Raw genomic sequence first — 21,464 nt, 5'->3', positions numbered from 1 at the left:
GCAGGATAACACAGTTTGAACCACAGTTTCTTGAATACATCTTGCTGAGAGCTTATCTCATTCAAATGATGAAGGCAGCTGAAGCATGGTATTTGAATCAACCACATTTTGTTCTAATAAAGGAAAATTTTAGGAAGCTCTAGTTGTGATAGGCAACACAGTAAAGCAATTGAAATGTGGATATTATATTTTACACCATTCAAACTACTTGCGTATATGTGTGTGGTGATATTTTAAAAATAAAATTTTTTCATTTGGCGAGAAGCTTACAGTTAAACTGTAAAAGCAATATACAAATCATGTGAATTGCCAACATATAAAAATAAATATGCAAATGAGTATAATATTCTTTTCCAAAATAGCATCTTTAATAGGAAACACTTCATAAGAATCTTTACAGAGTGATGTATTTTAAAGTCATTTTTATATTTCATAAGTACTTATAACTAGCAGTTCTTATTTTTAATTAGAAAATACACATCTCTTCAGCCATACCTGAATAAACTATAGATACGAACATGAGGAATGGGTACATTCACTTCTAAATTTTAAAAATTCTTATCAAAGAAGTTCTTATAAAGTACTTTCTACACATGAGCTTTACATATACTAGATGCTGTTGTGATTACAGAAGTCTGATATATATTTTTTTCACTCAAGAAGCTAAAAATCTACTTGGGAAACATGAGTATAATAGGATCCTAAGGTGTGTGGCTTATAAATATAAACCCAGTAAGTTGTAGATACTTCAAAAAGTTGTTGAGAAAGTGAATGTGTTATATACAAGTTAAATTTTGTTTTTAACTGATTAGAGAATGTATTTAAATATTTCAGAAAAAATCTATCAATGGCAAGTTTGAGAAGAAGGCTTATCTAAATATCCAGCTTGGAATGTATGCTCCAACTATCTATTGCCATGTATTGAGTTGGTCAAAAATTTCCTTTGATTTTTTTTAAGTAAAAATAAAAAGACACATTTTTCATTTTCACTAAGAACTTTATGGAACAATGGATTCACCATTTTATTACACTACCTTATGCCATTTTTCAGGTAACTTCATAACTCCATGTTCCCAAAGGTTTATAAGCAAAGAACTGTTACAGGTGCCTTTTCCAGTCTTCCAGGAAATTGAAAATTTTTTCCATTAAAAGAATTTTGTAAAGACCAAAACAAATGGATATCCAAAGGTGCAACATCTGGTGAATAGGGCAAATGAATCATAACTTCCCAGTCAAGCTGTAAGTTTTTGCCTGGTCATCAAAGACACATGCAGTCTTATATTATCCTGAAGGAAGATTATGCATTTTTGACTAATTCCAGATGCTTTTCATTGAGTGCTGCCTTCAGTTGGTCTAACTGGGAGCAGTACCTGTTGGAATGAATAATTTGGTTTTCCAGAGGATCTCATAATAGAGGACTCCATTCCAATCTCACCATATACACATCATCATCTTCTTTGGATGAAGACTGGCCTTTGGTGTGCTTCATGGTGGTTCATTTGCTCCATGAACTCTTCCATTCCACATTATTGTACAGTATCCACTTTTCATTGCCCATCACAATTTGTTTGAAAAAATGGAACATTTTCATTACATTTCAGTAGAGAATCACATGCAAAAATAAGGTTCCAACGGTTTTTTTGGCTTACCTTATGTGGAACACAAGCATCAGAGTGATTAACAAAACCAAGCTGGTTCAAGTGATTTTCATCACTTGATTTGAATATTTTGAGTATGTCGGCTATCTCCCAGGTGATGTAACATTGATTGTTCTCAACTAATGTCTCCATTTGATCACTATTAACTCCAACTGGTCTATCTGACCATAGAGCATCATTCAGCAAGAAATCTCCTGCAACTAGAATTGTCTTACAGAAAAAACAAAATGGACTTTTTGGCCAACCCAATATACCTATTGCTCCCAACCCCTGAAACAAACAATTCTATTATGCTCACAAATTATAAATTCAGAAATTTGGACAGAATATAGCAGGGATTGTCTCTTCCCATAATGTTTATGGCCTCAAATAAAATGATTCTAACATTTGGTGACTTGAACAAACAGGGGCTGAAATTGCTGAGACAAGATTCGTTACCAAAATGGTTCTTCACTCACCTGTTTGGGGCCTGGGCTAAGATGATTTGAAGGTTGGGCTTAGCTGGGACTGTCGACCAGAATATTTACATACAGCCTCTCCATGAGGCTTTGGCTTCTCACAGAACGGTGGCTGGATTCTAAGAAAGCTCAGATTAAGAGGGAGTGTTTTAAGAAATAAGTGTGTTAACATAGTAATGTCTGCAGGAGGAGAAGGGATGACAAGATGAGATGGTTGGACAGCATCACTGACTCAATGGACAGGAGTTGAGCAAAATCCGGGAGATAGTGAAGGACAGAGAAGCCTGGTGTGCTGCAGTCCGTGGGATCTCAAAGAGTCAGACACAACTTAGCAACTGAACAACAACGCTTGCCATGACTGTGAAAAAAAAAAAATTTTTTTTTTTTAAACTGACACAATGTATGTTTACTCTATGACACAATGTAGTCACTCAGTGACTAAAGAATCTGATAGTTACAGATCTGGAGCTTCCATTTTAAAGCTTGAGAAATAGAACACTTTGCTGACTATAAATTCTATGTAATGGATACTGTGAATTGTCAACCAAAATCCAAATTCCTCTTCTTCAGTAAAAGGGTTGACCCATGACTAGCCAGACAGCACAAGTCTCAGCCTCGTTTTAGGCTGTGTGGTCAAGTACCTACATTCTCATAATGGAAAGGAAACAGAAATGATGTGTGCTACTTTTGAATCTGGGCCTTAAAACAAAGTACATATCATCCTTCATGCTCTTTTTTCCTTCCTACAAGGTAGATCATGGAGTTGCTTGACCCAGCTTCAACCATGCAATTGAAAATAATGCCACAGAGGATAGTAGAGCAGTAAAATAGAAAGCCCCTGGATTTCTGGATGACCTTATGGAGTATAGCCATTCTGAAAATTTGGATTTCATGTGTGTGAGGGAGTAATACATTTTAGTGTTTTTTAAATCACAGTGTTGTCTGTTAAAAGTTTAGCTTTACTCTAATTTAGACAGTAGATGCACATGACTTAATAGTAGCTGGGTGCTAAAGAAATGATGGTAAGAAAAGCCAATTCCCTGTTGTCCAGCTCCCAAACACTTTAAAATGCTTGGTATGACTGATGTTGCATTCTTTGTGTCCACTCACTTTTATTGACATTTTGCAGTTGCCGAAGTTTTCTTCTTGAGGAAGTGCCACTAGCAAAACGGTCATGTTTTACATGATTCTTTTTTCATACCTATACTCCTTTTCTATTTTGAAAAGGATACATTCTTCATGTACCACATCAATGTTCCACTTGAAAACTACAGAAGTTTGTAATTATTTTGATGTGGTTGTAGAGCTTAAACTCCGGAAATACAGAGATCACACATCCATATTCGCATTCAGAGAAATTGTACTAATTCAGAATCATCAGAAGTAGCTTCACAGGTTAGAAGAGCAGTTCACAAAGTGTGGTTCAGGTGGTCAGCAAGGTCAAACCTATTTTCATAATGATATTAAGGTGTTGACTCATCTTTTTCACTTTTATTCTCCCACAGATGTAAGGTGGAGTTTTTCAGAGGCTAAGTTCATGGGAAGAGGTCATCACTCTGATAGACAATGAAACGTGAATTTGTATATACTTGTACTTTAAAAACTTCAGTTTTTAACTTCTAACACAGTATACATTAGGAGCTGTAACCCACATAAAAGTTCTTTAGTCTCCAATAGTTTCTTGGTCTAGAAAATTTTAATTTTTAATTATTAAAATGCATTACAGAATACTTTATACATTCCAAAAGAACAAAAAGTTAACAGAAATCTATATACTAACTACCAGATGGTTTGCCAATTATAGAGTATATTTCACTTGAATTATGTAAACATAGAACACCTTTTTTGCAACAGGCAAATGAATGGCTACATATTAATTTTTTTTTTTTTTTTTGTCCAGTTGACATTTACTCACCAGTGAGACCTCAGAATAAGTATAAAGTACTTGGGAAAGAATCAATTGACCTGTGTTTAAGGACTCTGAAATCACCTTCTTTGTTATTATGTCTCTTTAAACTACAAGCCCCATGAAGACAAAGACTAGGTATGTATTGATAACCATTATACAGCAAGTGACAAAGAGGAAGGACTTTTCTCTTTCCAAACAGCAGCTTTTTCTGCATCTTTGGACACATGGCAGAAAATAGTCTTTCTAGCACTAGGACCTAACACTTCCCACTCTAGAGCCACCAATTGACCAGCATTTCAATATTCTATTTCCAGTAGAGTATTCTATTCTAAACTTGGACCTGTTCTATCATGGTCTATCCATAATTTTATGGATGATCTAGGTAAAGACAAATCAACATGGCTACAGAGACTTCTCTGGTGACAGAAGCGATTCTCAGAGAAGGGAATGAGGCTGAGCAGATGCCTCCAAAAGTACCTGCTACGGTCACTACAGAACTCATGTGTTCTGAACTTTAACAATCTTGCTCTTGAAATTATCTTCATAGAGCTTGACAAAGGGTTCCTAAGGAAGAAAAGGGTGGTGACCAAGTAGCTCTGACTCTGTGTCTCTTCTGAGTTTGCCTCTCCTTTGGGAGTCTCTAACTTTGATTACCACTGTTACTTTACTTTTATCCCTTGGGAGTAGGGAGTTACTCTTTCTTTTTTTTTTAACACTAACGTTGCAAAAACAATAATAACAAAACAAAAACAAAAAACCTCTCCATGAATGCTCCATAATGCTGTTGGAGAATTTCAAAAAACACTTTACTATTTAAGAACAAAAGAGAAATTGACAAATACAAGTAATAAAAACAGTGTGACTCACAAAGTAAAGGTTTCTGACCCTTTCCCTGGATATACAGTTCTTGTCTCATTTCTAAGAGAAAACAGAAGCCTTACCATTTGAATAGCTGACTGTCTCTTGCCAGCAGCCCAGAACCCAACAAAAAATAAAGTTCACTAGGATTTTTACTGTAACATTTCTTCTTTCTTAAGAAAATAGAAGATACTTTCTAATTATTGTTAATTAAAACTATTCTACATGTTTGGTCATTTCCATTTCTTAAAGACTTTATTTTCTTGGACTCCAAAATCACTGTAGACAGTGGTGACAGCCATGAAATTAAAAGGCACTTGCTAGGATTTTTACTGTAACATTTCTTCTTTCTTAAGAAAATAGAAGATACTTTCTAATTATTGTTAATTAAAACTATTCTACATGTTTGGTCATTTCTATTTCTTAAAGACTTTATTTTCTTGGACTCCAAAATCACTGCAGACAGTGGCGACAGCCATGAAATTAAAAGGCACTTGCTCCTTGGAAGGAAAGCTATGACAAACCTAGACACTTTATTAAAAAGCAAAGCCATCACTTTGCCAACAAAGGTCTGTATAGCCAAAGCTATGGTTTTTCCAGTAGTCATGTACAGATGTGAGTTGGACCGTAAAGAAGACTGAGAGCCGAAGAATTGATGCTTCTGAACTGTGGTGTTGAAGACTCAAGAGTCCTTGGACTGCAAGGAAATCAAACCAATCAATCCTAAAGGAAAGCAATCCTGAATTTTCATTGGAAGCACTGTTGCTGAAGCTGAAGCTCCAAAACTCTGGTCACTTGAAATGAAGAGCCAACTCATTGGAAAAGACCCTGATGCTCATGGCAAAAGGAAAAGGGGGTGGCAGAGGATGAAATAGATAGCATCACCAACTCAATGGACATGAATATGAGGAAACCTCAGGAGATAGTGGACGACAGAGAAGCCTGGCATGCTGCAGTCCCTGGGGTCATAAAGAATCAGACACGACTTAGTGACTAAATAACAAAAACAACTTCTTAAAGACCTTTAAAATATCCATGAAAAAAATTAATAGCTACCTTCATAACTAGTGACACAATTCAGATACTTTTTAGGTCTTTAATTTCTTATATGGGAATAAAATTTTAAAAACCCTCTTTTTCATTATTTTTTCCATTGTTAACATAAATGATACCATAACTTGAGATGAACTGTATTTAGGATTCTCTAAAGACATTTGCAAGTAGGGATTGAATACAACTCATTTGAAGCAACATGATATATGTGTCCATTAAAACTTTATCAAGTGTGCTTCATTTTGATAAATACATTACACATTCTATTACTTGGTCTTTCTCCTCACTATTCCCCCCATCATAGACTGGGATCTGGGTAGTAGTACCTTAAGCTAATTTACTGTTTAAATCACCACATTTTTTAGATTCTCAGGCAGTTTTTATATTGTCTTGATTCCCTTTTGTATTGTTCTCCCCAATATAAACTAACATCAGAAATAATTCCCATAACTTTAAAAACTTTTTATGCTGGTTGCTTACATTTACATGTGATACCTGAAATTAAAATTACTATCAATACTTGATTTAGCATTGGAAACATGTAAAGTTTGAAGTCTTTTTCTTTGGTAAAAAATATTAGAGAGATTATGTTTTGAGTTCAATTTAAATGAGGAATCTCTTTTAAAGTACTTATAGCAGCATGCTGTAGGTTTAAACAAGCACAGAATTGGCAATTAGGAGACTAAGATTCCAATTTCCATCTCTGCCACTAATAATGTTTCCATGCTAATTAGTTAAGTAAATTATGGCTTATTTTCTTCTACCTATAATAAGAATTGGACTCAACATTTTAAGTCTCTTCTAGTTTTAAAATTCCACAGTACTAATAGGTGAACACTTTTATATCTGTTTATTTTTAAAAAGAATGCTCATTGGCTATCTAACTCCTTACATAGGTATTTTAAAATTACATCATTATTAAGCACTTGCTATGTGTGTCAGCCATCTTAAATCCATTCTGAAAAAAGGCAAAAGAAAAACAAGCAAAATATATCTCATGCATTTGATGCCATTGAACTGTACACTTAAAGTTAGTTGATATATGTTTACTACACACAGACTATATATATATATGTTCAGTTCAGTCGCTCAGTCGTGTCCGATTCTTTGTGACCCCATGGACTGCAGAACGCCAGGCCTCCCTGTCCATCACCAACTCCCGGAGCTGACTAAAACACATGTCCATTGTGAAAGTGATGCCAACCAACCATCTCATCCTCTGTCATCCCCTTCTCCTTCTGCCTTCAATCTTTCCCAGCACCAGGGTCTTTTCAAATGAGTCAGTTCTTCACATCAGGTAGCCAAAGTATTGGAGATTCAGCATCAATCCTTCCAATATTCAGGACTGGTTTCCTTTAGGATGGACTGGTTGGATCTCCTTGCAGTCCAAGGGACTCTCAAGAGTCTTCTCCAACATCACAGTTCAAAAGCATCAATCGTTTGGCACTCAGTTTTCTTCATAATCCAACTCTCACATCCATACGTGACTACTGGAGAAACCATAGCTTTGCCTAGATGGACCTTTGTTGGCAAAGTAATGTCTCTGCTTTTCAGTATGCAGTCTAGGTTGGTCATAGCTTTTCTTCCAAGGAGTAAGTGTCTTAATTTCATGGGTGCAGTCACCATCTGCAGTGATTTTGGAGCCCCCCAAAATAAAGTCTCTGTTTCCATTATTTCACCATCTATTTGCCATGAAGTAACTGGACTGGATGCCATGATTTCTGAATGTTGAGTTTTAAGACAACTTTTTCACTCTCCTCTTTCACCTTCCTCAAGAGGCTCTTTAGTACCTCTTCACTTTCTGCCATAAGGGTGGTGTCATCTGCATATCTGAGGTTATTGATACTTCTCCCAGCAATCTTGATTCCAGCTTGTGCTTCATCCAGCCCGGCACTTCGCATGATGTAATTTGCATATAAGTTAAATAAGCAGGGTGACAACATACAGCCTTGATGTACTCCTTTCCTGATTTGGAACCAGTGTGTTGTTTCATGTCCAGTACTAACTGTTGCTTCTTGACCTGCATACAGATTTCTCAGGAGGCAGGTCAGGTGGTCTGTTATTCCCATCTCTTGAAGAATTTTCCACAGTTTGTTGTGATCCACACAGTCAAAGGCTTTGGCATAGTTAATAAAGCAGAAATATATGTTTTTCTGGAATTCTCTTGCTTTTCCAATGATCCAATGGACGTTGGCAATGTGATCTCTGGTTCCTCTGCCTTTTCTAAAAAGAGCTTGAACATCTGGAAGTTCACAGTTCACAGTACTGTTGAAGCCTGGCTTGGAGAATTTTGAGCATCACTTTACTAGTGTGTGAGATGAGTGCAATTGTGCAGTAGTTTGAACATTCTTCCGCATTGACTTTCTTTGGGATGGAATGAAAACTGACCTTTTCCAGTCCTGTGGCCACTGCTGAGTTTTCCAGATTTGCTGGCATACTGAATGTAACACTTTCACAGAATCATCTTTTAGGATTTGAAATAGCTCAATTGGAATTCCATCACCTACCTCCACTAGTTTTGTTCATAGTGATACTTCCTAAGACCCACTTGACTTTACATTCCAGGATGTCTGGCTGTAGGTGAGTGATCACCCCATCATGATTATCTGGGTGGTGAAGATCTTTTTCGTATAGTTCTTCTGTGTATTCTTGCCACGTCTTCTTAATATCTTCTGCTTCTGTTAGATCCATACCATTTCTGTCCTTTTTTCTTGAAGAGATCTCTAGTCTTTCCTGTTCTATTGTTTTCCTCTATTTCTTTGCATTAATCACTGAGGAAGGCTTTCTTATCTCTCCTTGCTATTTTTTGGAACTCTGCATTCACATGGGTATATCTTTCCTTTTCTCCTTTGCCTTTCGTTTCTCTTTACTCAGCTATTTTTAAGGCCTCGTCAGACAACCATTTTGCCTTTCTTTTTCTTGGGGATGGTCTTGATCACTGCCTCCCGAACAATGTCACAAACCTCCATCCATAGTTCTTCAGGCACTCCGTCTATCAGATCTAATCTGTTGAATCTGCCTGTCACTTCCACTGTATAATTATAAGGGATTTGATTTAGGTCATACCTGAATGGTCTAGTGATTTTCCCTACTTTCTTCAGTTTAAGTCTCAATTTGCAATAAGGAGTTCATGATCTGAGCCACAGTCAGCACCTGGTCTTGTTTTTGCTGACTGTATAGAGCTTCTCCACCTTGGCTGCAAAGAATATAATCAATCTGATTTCAGTGTTGACCATCTGGTGATGTCCATGTCTAGAGTCTTCTCTTGTATTGTTGGAAGAGGGTGTTTGTCATGACCAGTGCATTCTTTTGGCAAAACTTTAGCATAAACTCAGGCCTCGTGGTGGCTCACTGGTAAAGAATCTGCCTGCAACGCAGGAAACGTGCAGGAGACACGGGTTCAATCCCTGGGTTGGGAAGAAAGGAAATGGCAGCCCACTCCAGTATTCTTGCCTAGAAAATCCCATGAACAGAGGAATTTGACATATATGTATATGTATATATACATACATACACATATATCTGAATTTGGTGGGACCCCAACATTTCACAATTGCCATATAAAATTGCATTACAGTTTTGGATACAAGTTGGTTTCTCCAAAGGACTCAGTCACTTTGGGGACAAAGACTTTCTTAATCCTAGCTGTAGCTCCAGGGTCTAGAACACTGTCTGGCTTACAGGGAGGACATTCGTTCTGGCTTTTCCAAGTATTTGATATATTTTAATTATCATTTTCAACCAATCAACGTACTAAACATGTTGTTACTGTTTAGTTGCTAAGTAGTGTCCAAGCCTTTGAGAGCCCATGGACCGTAGCCTGCCAGGATCCTCTCTCCAAAGGATTTCCCAGGCAAGAATACTGGCATGGGTTGCCATTTCCTTCTCTTAAGAGCTCCTTCCCACCCAGGGATCAAACCCACATTTCTTGCTTGGCAGGCAGATTTTGGCGAATTCTTTACCACTGAGCCACCTGGAAAGCCCAATGTATTAAACATATGATCAGTTTTTAAACGTATGAAATACTTATCAGAAAAAATCTTTATCACGTGGAGTTCAGAAAACATCAAAGAACACTAAGCCTTCAACAAATGTTTGTAAAACAAATGCATTAGACTTTAGAAGACAAAAAGATAAACTTAAGCCCTAGCATCAGCCCAACAGATCTTACATGCAGCAATAAAAGTTCAGGACAGCATACTTAAAAAGTATGCTCATGAAACCATCCGTCAAGTAGCTAGCTAACTAAACAATCGCTATCACTTTCCTTAAATAGCTTTTAACAAAGCCAAGGTGTCTCAGTCTCATATAATAAGTCACCCAGTTGCCTAGAATATCCATTCACTACTCAGACAAAAGCTAAGGGTCGGAGATTTTACAGTGTCATTTCTTGAACCCAAACTTAAGACTATCTAACTCTAGGTTACTAACAGACAGGTTAGCTTGGATGTTTACTACACCAGGGAAAGCTGGCTTTTCCCCATTCATGAGGGTAAAACCGTCCCACCTCCTTCACTTTAGATTCAGTTAAACAATTCAAAAAACTACCTAATTAAATTCTAAGTTCAGCGGAATGCTACAGTCCAAACCATAGTGCTAGCGGTAATCGGTCTGCCAACGCAAGAGACTCAAGAGAGACGGGTTCGATCCCTGGATTGGGAAGATCCCTTGGAGGAGGAAAAGGCAACACCCTCCAACATTCTTGCCTGGAAAATTCCAAGGACACAGGAGCCTGGCGGGCGACGGGTCCATGGGATTGCAAAGAGTCCGACACGAGTGAGCACACACACACACACACATACATACATATACCATAGTGCATTGCTTAGGAAATGATATCTTTAAAACACCGTGCATTAAAAGTTGCCAAAGGTCGAGAGCCGCTAACACGTCTTGAAATGTACAGACCACGCCCAAGTTTCACCAGCTGAGCACCTTACTGGTCGCGGAGCGGCGCAAAGCAGGAGAGAGAGCAAAACGCACGAATTAATCGCTTGGGCTGCGGACTAATCTGTAAGGTTTGAGTCTCGAAACTTTTGGCGTTGTGGAGGTTAGAAAGGGGTCCCTTTGCGTTAGGCCTAAACTTGGGCTAGAAAAGAGAAAGGGGCCTGGCGAAAAGAAAAGGAGTAGGCTCCCGACTTCCAGCGTTCTCGGCAGGGCCGTTAAACGCAGCAGGAAAGCGGGCGTGTGTTTTCTTCTTCCATTTCCCGCCTCCCAGGAGACGCGAGCCCAAGCCGTTCCCCTCCTTTTCACCCCGACGGGGTCCAATGGCAGTCCCCGCCGCGGAGTCGTGTCGAAAGCCATCCCGCCCTTGGGGTCCCTACGCCCCACCTTCCCAGCCCGGCGGGAGGCGGTGGCCGTGGCCGTCACGTGACCTGCCTGCCGCCAAGTGAGGCCGCTTTTGCGACGAGGTGACAGCCAAATGGTGCGACAGGAGGAGCTGCCGCCGCGGCCGCACCGCCCTGCACCGAGAGGTTTAAGGCGGCTCCTGGTGTCGCCCAGAGGCAGCGACTGAGCAAGGGAGTCCGGCGCAGACGGGCGGGCGAGCGGCGGCGGCGGCGGCGGGCGGCGAGGGGGAGCCCGCTACTAGTACCCTCGCTCCCCGCCGCTCTCCATGAACCTAAGCCGCGCCTCCAGCGGGGGCTGCGCCTCCATGAATCCCTAGGTTTTTTCTTTCTCTCCCCACTCCTCACCCCCCACCCCGGATCCCGTCCCGCCTTCTCCCTTCGCCGGCAGCGGCTGCGTCCAGGTGCGGAGTTCAGAGCGGATCGCAATGGCGTCCAATCCCGAACGGGGGGAAATTCTGCTCACCGAACTGCAGGTAAGGGCCGCGGCCCGGGCGCGAGGCGGTGGCGGAGGAGAGAGGGAAGGAGGGGGAGGGTCTGGCTCCGGGTAGGGGGCCGTGGGGAGCCGTGTGGCCGCCGCGCCCCTAGCCCGCTAAGTGCGGAAACTCTGGGATGTCACTCGGGAGCCGCTTCCTTCTGAAGCCAGAGCCTCTGGCCCCGCTGGAGCCCTGGCCTGCCACCGCTTTAATTTGACTCTACCCACCAGAGGGACCCCATCTTGCGGCCGAATTCCGCTCTCACTCGGTGCGGGGGCGGCCAGCCCGCTGCCCCCTTCTTAGTGTCAGAGCCGCCCGCGGACACCCCTGGCGCCCCCTCCCTCCTCTTGGCGGGGCCCCGCCCCGCCTTTCCCTAGAACACCGCTCCTTAAACTCCTTTGAATGACTCCCAAGCTGTTTTCTCGTCCCTCCCCTTCCCCTCCGACTCCGCACAAAGAGCGCCCCCATAACTTCCAGCCCCCAGACAAGTTTTTTTTTCTTTCTTTTTTTAAGGGGAAAAAAAAAAAAAAAAAAGGGAGGGGGGGAAGTATCTCACCAAATGCTTGCTTCACTTCACCAGCCCTCTTCAGGTGACTAGATTTTTTTTTTCTTTTATCTTGCGGGCTACTCTTTTTTTTTGTTGTTGTTAAACGAATAGATACAGGTCCCCTTCTCAACTACTCCCCTGCTCAGATCCGGAAGCCCAGATGCTGATGCTTTTCAGGCTTTCATTTTCCCTCCTGTTTGAATACCAGAAAAAGAGCTACAGAAGTTGTTTACAAAGGGCAAAGCAGTCGACTCAGGGAAAATGTTGGGCACCACATGCTTGCAGAAGACGAGAACAAAATAGATCGCTTAATTAGTTAAGTCCACGTTAAGTAGCAATATTATTCTTTCCATTTTCCAGCTAAATATTTGATGATGTAGGCATGATTTTTGTTTTTAGATCTCTATGATGTGCGCTACCTTGTAGAGTTTATTTTTTTACTTTGGAGTGTACCAGAGATGTTTACATCTGGATTAAAGTTTCATGCTTGTTCTCTGACTTAAACTTATTTTGGTTTGTTTAAATATAGTCGTTTTCTAGCTACTTGAAGATTGAGATGGAAATTAAGAGAAGAAAAAAATAGCCCACTTACATTGATGTTTTGTGTATGTGCTGGGCAGTTAATTTTTTTGAGAAGGCTTAATCTAGGCACCCTGAAGGATTGATTCTTGATTTCAAAATTCAGTTGCTTCTACATTTTTTGCTGTTTAAATATATTTTTCGGTAAAATCCTGTATTAGTTGGTTTATTGTGCATTTAGATGTAAGCTTGACAGCACTGTTGTAATACTTGATATTTCCTCCATAAAAAATAGAAATTTCAGTAAGGTGTATCAATGCACGTTTGTGAATTTGGAATCCTTTAGAAACGCACAGCTGAATTTCATATTACTGAACATGTTGCTGTATAGTGTTCTAATTACTCTTAGCTTTTTCTAAGGAGGTCTTACAACATACCAGTTTGCTAAATGAATGGAATTTATTACTTTACATGAGCTTTTGAAGTGAAATTTGAGGCACATTGGAAACGCTTTCCATTATCTAGCCTTGAAATATGAAAAGCATACTAATGACTGAAAAAAACCTTGGAAATGACAAGAGAATTTTCTTTGAGTAGAGTGGCTTCAGAATCATAAAGTATTTGGTATCCTTATTTGTATTTATAGAGAGTTGACATAAAAGATTCTTACTTTAGCACTGAATGTGAAAATATATTTTCATCTGTATTAAAATATAAGATTTAGGAACTTTTGATAAGACCGGTTTTTACAGTAACAAGGAAGCATGTTAAATAAATAGAAATATTTAAACATGAGTATTTTAAAAATGGGACCAAACTAGGGGAACATCCAATCTAAAGCTCAACTTTTAAATAAGCTAAAATATAACTCCCTCCAGAAAAAGCATAGTTTTTATTAAGTGTTACTGATAGGCTGTCATGTATATCCAGGGCATTTTTCTTGGTATACTTGACTCTTAGTTCTAATAAAGGTTATTGCATTTGAACTTTATCATGTTTATTAAAATAATTGAGAATAGTATTTATATCAGCACTCAAATAAACCATGATAAAATTTGCTTCACAAGTATTATGCATCTGTTCAGACATTCTATTATTTCATTGGGTTATGAAACTAGAATATAGTAACCAAGTATTTATCAAACTTGTTTGGAGAACCAATTTTTAAAAACCGTCCAAGTTGTTTGAATTTATTTAAATTGAAAAGTTGTTTAATGTGAGGTTCTTAATGCTTTTCTGCTGTAAAGATTTTAAGTATTTAAATAGTCATTTGTATAGCAAAATTTTAAATTGTTTAGTTGAAAACTGTTACTTTCCCTTATCTCACTGAAAGTTACATGTTACAGCCATTTCTAATGAAATTGATATTTATTTAGAAATATTGTATATCCAACTTTTAAAAATTTATTTTTCAAATTATATTACGGAATTTGAAATACTTTACTACTTGAGATGAAACCAATAACTTTTGGTTATGAAAAGACAAAGAAAACCTGAAACCAGTCTTATTAATTACTGTAATATTTTTGTATAATGTAATGTTCCTCATTCTTGTTAGTCATTTAGGAGGCTTATTCAGCAAGGAATCATTAGTAAAGTATACACAAACTTTGATGGCTGGAGGCTTTAATGTGTAAGGAAGAATATTTGCTGTGGTAAAAACAAAAATAGGCTGTTAAAAAATATAAACTTGGTTGGTAATTTCTAATTATCTCTTATAATTAACTATGTCCTGTTCTCTTGTTTTTTATTTGAAGTGTAGTGGGAAAATTAGTGAGATACTTTTGTAAAGCCAAAGAAATTAAAGTTTAATACCACAAAAACTGAATGAAAACTATATAAAGAATCTCAAAATGAAAATGTTGGCTATGACAGTAATTTTGTAGAGTGCAGACTCAAATATTGAGTAGCATACTAATAAAATTACCTGGTTGATTATTAGAAATTCATCTTCATCAGAATGGTTAATAAAGTGTTGGGAATCTTAAGTTCCCTTCTCAGCAGAATTTGTTTAGGTAGAGGTGACTTGCTTAAGTGGAAGGTTGAGTTAATTAGTCTTAAATTACAGGGATTCATTTCAAGAAACATTTATTGAGTAGCTACCAAAGGTCTATCAGAGGGCATAAAGATGACAGGATATGGCTTTCACTTTCTACAGGAAAGTACAAAAACATTTCTTGATTATCTGCACTATGTCAAACAATGTACTTGGTACCCTGTGTACTTTATATAATCTTGAAAACCATCCAGTAAAGTTAATGTTGTTATTTCCATTTTACAGATCAGGAAACTTAAGTTCAGAAATAGTAAGTCATTCATGTTCACACTGTAAGTCTTGAGTTTGAGTTTGAATTTATATCTTTCCCACTATACCATTTGTAATATGTGGACCCATAAATAAATGTTTTGTATTCTGATGTTGTAAATATGTGAACTTTCTAAAAATTGGCCCAGAATATAGTTAAACAAAGCTAACTTTAATTTAAACTTCTCTTTATTAGGTTCCTCTATAACAAGGAAAAGTGATTTCCACATTTAGTTAGGTCATTTAACAGTACTTTATTACTGCAAATAAGGTGTAGCATTCTATAAAGAATAACAGTACAAATAACCTTTTTTTCAGGTTTTCTTCATTTAACAATTACTGTTTCTGATGAAAGTTGTTAAATGTTTGCTCAAAACTTTCCAAAAGATTTCATAGTTCTCTGTAGACTATCCATAAGATAAACTTTGCTTTAAAAATTTAAGCTATGTAACCAGGCTATGCATTTAACACTGAGTAAGTACTCAGTACATTGATTCAAAGGTTCAGTTTGTTACCTAGGATGTCTTGACTGTTAGAAGTTGCTTATGATTACTTAGTTTTCTTTAGTTTACATAGCTAATCCCTTGTCCCCAGAATATTCCCTTTAAAAGTTCAAAAGGATTTCTGCACTAGTTATGTTAAATCTACATGTGAAGTGAAGTGAAGTCGCTCAGTTGTGTCTGACTCTCTGCGACCCCATGGACTGTAGCCTACCAGGCTCCTCAGTCAATGGGATTTTCCAGGCAAGAATACTGGAGTGGGGTGCCATTTACTTCTCCAGGGGATCTTCCCACCCAGGGATCAAACCCGGGTCTCCCGCATTGTAGGCAGGTGCTTTACCGTCTGAGCTACCAGGGAATTTTACCCATTTGATGGGAAGTTAGGAGGTGACATCTATTTTGCAGTGATACTGAAAAGTAGACAGTGTCTGTGTTGTGAGGATTAAGACGTCAGTGTGAGTTGGAGGAATGTAGTATGAGAATGTAGGCACATGCGTAAGACAAGTTTCACAGCTTTTTTCAAGTTATCAATGACTGGATGGCATCACTGACTCGGTGGATGTGAGTCTGAGTGAACTCCGGGGGTTGGTTGATGGACAGGGAGGCCTGGCGTGCTGCAATTCATGGGGTCGCAAAGAGTCGGACAAGACTGAACGACTGAACTGAACTGGATGTAATACAGGTTTATTCTAGAAAATCAGGAAAATGCAGAAAAGCACAAAGAAAATAAAATGTGTTCATAGACTCATAGTTCTATCAGTCAGTTAACTGACAAACTTTTCGAACGTATGAGTCCCAGGGCATTTGAGTTCATTTCCTCTTTTTCTTCGCTTTTATTGAAAAAAAAGAGGGAGAGATATTTGACATACAATGTGTAATTTTAAGGTGTACAACGTACTGATTTGTTATTTTTTCTTCCTTCTGTATCCTATATTGCTGCTGCTACTGCTGCTGCTAAGTTGCTTCAGTTGTGTCTGACCGTGTGCAACCCCAGAGACGGCAGCCCACCAGGCTCCCCTGTCCCTGGGATTCTCCAGGCAAGAACACTGGAGTGGGTTGCCATTTCCTTTTCCAATTCATGAAAGTGAAAAGTGAAAGTGAAGTCGCTCAGTTGTGTCTCACTCTTAGGGACCCCATAGACTGCAGCCTACCAGGCTCCTCTGTCCATGGGATTTTCCAAGCAAGAGTACTGGAGTGGGGTGCCATTGCCTTCTCTGATATTCTATATTACTTACTAGAAATTTACAGAGAAATGAGGTTCATAGAGTTTTAAGACAGAAATAACTATAAGTTAAAAGTTGCCACTAGTTCTTGATAAATGGATCTAATTAGTTTTATTGACTGTTTTTGTCTCAAAATATTTTGATTTTGAGTAAGTCTTTGTGCTGAAACTAGTATTATAAAATGATAGCTCTAAAATGGTCATGTTTTCTTATTGTCTCTAATTAGTACAATAGAGATTAGTTCTAGTCTCCTTACAGCTCCTACTATTCACAAATGATCAATATATATTTTAAAATTATTTTAAGTTTTTATCTATTTTGTTTTTGGCTGCGCTGGGTCTTCATTGCTTTGCAAGAGCTTTCTCTAGTTGCCGCCAGTGGAGGCGTTGTGGTGTGTGGAGCACAGACTCCAGGTGCACAGGCTTCAGTAGTTGTAGCACGTGGGCTCAGTAGTTGTGGTGCATGGGCTTAGTCGCTCCACACCATGTGGGATCTTCACAGACTAGGGATCCAACCCACATCCCCTTCACTGGCAGATGGATTCTTATCCACAGAGTCACCAGGGAAGTCCTGTTACCAGTGTTGAGTAGGAAAGGTATGGACAGGGAGGCCTGCTGCTGCTACTGCTGCTAAGTCGTGTCAGTCGTGTCCGACTCTGTGCGACCCCATAGATGGCAGCCCACCAGGCTCCCCCGTCCCTGGGATTCTCCAGACAAGAACACTGGAGTGGGTTGCCATTTCCTTCTCCAATGCATGAAAGTGAAAAGTGAAAGTGAAGTCCCTCAGTCGTGTCCAACTCTTCGCGACCCCATGGACTGCAGCCCACCAGGCTCCTCCATCCATGGGATTTTCCAAGCAAGAGTACTGGAGTAGGGTGCCGTTGCCTGGCATGCTGCAATTCATGGGGTCGCAAAGAGTCAGACAAGACTGAGCGACTGAACTGAACTGAACTGAAGGGCCTTTTCCAGGTGTTGTCTTTTGGCCCCAGGGCTTTGCATCTGATTCCTTGGGCTCTCCTTTCTGATTTTTAAATTTGGCAACAGTAAATTTTCATGTCTCTTATCATGTAGTTCCTCTGTGTCTATTTTTAAACAAATGGGAAGAGTGGAGTGGTAGTTTGTAGAGATGAATATCACTTAAAATAATGTTACTTCCAGACGCATATATGATGTGTGAATAGAGTAGTTAATTTTGTGTCATTTTCTAGTATTGTGTTCTATGTTAAACAATTGTCAAGTGTCTACTGTTTTTCAGAAACCCATCTTACTCTAGAGTATGACAAAATCATGTGACATTTAATATGGTTATATACAGCAGAGTTCAAACTTGGCAACAAAGAAAGTTAAAACTAGTTAAAAGCTTTAAAAAGATATGTAAAATCTTGACTGGAAAAAAATATACTAATGGAAAAGTAAGCTTCTAATGTCTTAGAAAAGCAGAAATAGAGAACATTTATTTTGATACATGTCTAGATTCCCTTAATTTTAATCTAATGAAATCTTACTTGAAGCTATCTCGTCACATTTAGTTTTTCACAATCTCAGAAACCTTAAAGTTTTCTAACAGTATATACATAACTATTATCTGTTAAAAATGAAGAACAGGAAAGCCTGAGGAGTGTATTTGATGATGATAATAAATACCTTAGATCCGAAGGTAACATCTGAAGGTAACATCATTTAGACATCAACATCTAAATGTTGATGTCATGTTATAGAGATGAACTGATAGATAAGAATTACATAATATATACCATTATTATAAGAATTTGTCTATTTTAGGAAATGGCAATGTTTAGTTTTTATAATTGGTTGAAGCTTTACTGCTCTGGCTTACAGACATCTTAATTTATTGGAATGTTGTTATTATAGAATTAAGAATTTATTTTAGATTGCAGAAAATATACTTATAACCTAATATGTGTGCTGAAATTATGTATTTTACAATTAATCATATTGTTTTCCCTTTGCTATAGTTATTTGTGAAGTAATTCTCTAAGGAGGTGCTTCTTTTGTCTGTTTCAGAATTTTCATTGAACAAATTTCATTAAATTTTCAGATTTTATTTTTCTTTTTATTAAACCTTAGGTACACTGGTTTGGATTAATCATTATCCATCTATATATATTGTAATAAACACCCAGGAATCACTACACACTCCCTAACTCTCCCACAAAGCTAGGATCTTAACCTACACATGGCTTTTCTTTATTGCATTCCCCTACCTCCACTTTCTTGTCATCCAGAGTAACCATCATGTTGAGTTCTGTGTTCATTCTCTTTCTTTGAATTCAGTTTTCTTGGACATATAATTCTAAAAGTTGTATCTCTTTTTTTTTTTTATTTTTTAATTTTATTTTTAAACTTTACATAATTGTATTAGTTTTGCCAAATATCAAAATGAATCCGCCACAGGTATACATGTGCTCCCCATCCTGAACCCTCCTCCCTCCTCCCTCCCCATACCATCCCTCTGGGTCGTCCCAGTGCACTAGCCCCAAGCATCCAGTATCGTGCATCGAACCTGGACTGGCATCTCGTTTCATACATGATATTTTACATGTTTCAATGCCATTCTCCCAAATCTTCCCACCCTCTCCCTCTCCCACAGAGTCCATAAGACTGTTCCATACATCAGCGTCACTTTTGCTGTCTCGTACACAGGGTTATTGTTATCATCTTTCTAAATTCCATATATATGTGTTAGTATACTGTATTGGTGTTTTTCCTTCTGGCTTACTTCACTCTGTATGATAGGCTCCAGTTTCATCCACCTCATTAGAACTGATTCAAATGTATTCTTTTTAATGGCTGAGTAATACTCCATTGTGTATATGTACCACAGCTTTCTTATCCATTCATCTGCTGATGGACATCTAGGTTGCTTCCATGTCCTGGCTATTATAAACAGTGCTTCGATGAACATTGGGGTACACGTGTCTCTTTCCCTTCTGGTTTCCTCAGTGTGTATGCCCAGCAGTGGGATTGCTGGATCATAAGGCAGTTCTATTTCCAGTTTTTTAAGGAATCTCCACACTGTTCTCCATAGTGGCTGTACTAGTCTGCATTCCCACCAACAGTGTAAGAGGGTTCCCTTTCCTCCATACCCTCTCCAACATTTATTATTTGTAGACTTTTGGATCACAGCCATTCTGACTGGTGTGAAATGGTACCTCATAGTGGTCTTGATTTGCATTTCTCTGATAATGAGTGATGTTGAACATCTTTTCATGTGTTTGTTAGCCATCTGTATGTCTTCTTTGGAGAAATGTCTATTTAGTTCTTTGGCCCATTTTTTGATTGGGTCATTTATTTTTCTGGAATTGAGCTGTAGGAGTTGCTTGTATATTTTTGAGATTAGTTGTTTGTCAGTTGCTTCATTTGCTATTATTTTCTCCCATTCTGAAGGCTAAAAGTTGTATCTCTTATTGAGTTGTTTATGGTCTCTCCAAACTTGATTTTTCACTTATATTGCTGATTTAACCATATTGTATTTGCTGTGTAACATTTCAATGAGTAAAATATTCAGCTCTCCCCTTATGGGATATTTGGATAGTTATCCACTGATTTTTCCTTATTGGGTGTTTATTTTATGGTTTTTGTAATTGTGAACAATGATGAATGTTCTGTGCATATTTTCTTCTTGCATATATATGAATTTCTGTTAATTATACACCAACATGTAGAAATTGTCAGAGAAGGCAATGGCATCCCACTCCAGTACTCTTGCTTGGAAAATCCCATGGACGGAGGAGCCTGGTAGGCTGAAGTCCATGGGGTCTCGAAGAGTCGTACACGACTGTGCGACTTCACTTCCACTTTTCACTTTCACGCATTGGAGAAGGAAATGGCAACCCACTCCAGTGTTCTTGCCTGGAGAATCCCAGGGACAGGGGAGCCTGGTGGGCTGCCGTCTATGGGGTCGCACAGAGTTGGACACGACTGAAGCGACTTAGCAGCAGCAGCAGCAGCATGTAGAATTGTTACTTCACATGGTAATGCCCAGCTTCCAGTGTGGTGGTGCCAATTTATATTCATGTCAGCATATAATAGATAAAAGATCCTTTGCTTATCCATCTTCTCTGACATTTGGTATTGTCTTAATGTTTTGCAGATGAGGAAAGTGAAAAATGCGATCTTATTATGGTCTTGATTTAGGTCTTGATTTACATTTTCCTGAATTGGTTATTCAGTTATATGCATAGCTTGTCAATAAAGTGCTGTAGTTGATCAGATTTAATATTGAATATAAATAGAAAATAGTCTTCTCTTGCAGGATTTATTGGTATTTACAGATCTAGAATACTAAATACAGTTCTTATCATTTCTGTGGTATCTTTTGATGAAAAAATTAATCGTTATTTTAGATAAATTTATTGATGGTCTGCCTGAAAAACTTTTTGACAAATTGAGCACTCCTTAAAATTCCACTAAGAAAAATGCATTTGTTGAATATATAAATATATTTATATCATATAATCAAGAAAACTTTATAACTTAAGGTACCTTTTTGATAAATAAGTAAATTTACTGATTGATCATGTAGCATTTTGATCCACTGGCAAATTAGCCTGCTTCCTATTTTGCAACTCTTGTAACTGAATATATTATCCA

At 38.4% G+C, this 21,464-nt stretch overlaps 1 protein-coding gene across 3 annotated transcripts in view; it reads left to right on the top strand.

Annotated features, from left to right (window-relative positions):
- Positions 1-10,896: 10,896 nt before the first annotated feature.
- Positions 10,897-21,464, top strand: part of PKN2 (protein kinase N2) — a 135,728-nt gene continuing 125,160 nt past the window's right edge. For 2 of the 3 annotated variants that reach the window (XM_019957146.2, XM_019957147.2), the window contains exon 1: positions 10,897-11,757. In XM_019957146.2, coding sequence (XP_019812705.2) covers positions 11,710-11,757 — 48 coding nt within the window. In that variant the 5' untranslated portion in view covers positions 10,897-11,709. The remainder of the gene's footprint in view (positions 11,758-21,464) is intronic. The other variant, XM_019957145.2, reaches the window with a different exon arrangement.

The sequence above is a fragment of the Bos indicus genome, chromosome 3 (genome assembly GCF_029378745.1).
Source record: "Bos indicus isolate NIAB-ARS_2022 breed Sahiwal x Tharparkar chromosome 3, NIAB-ARS_B.indTharparkar_mat_pri_1.0, whole genome shotgun sequence".
Taxonomy (NCBI): Eukaryota; Metazoa; Chordata; class Mammalia; order Artiodactyla; family Bovidae; genus Bos; species Bos indicus.
The sequence above is the reverse complement of the archived record's forward strand: the minus strand, read 5'-3'. Positions and strand labels throughout refer to the sequence as shown.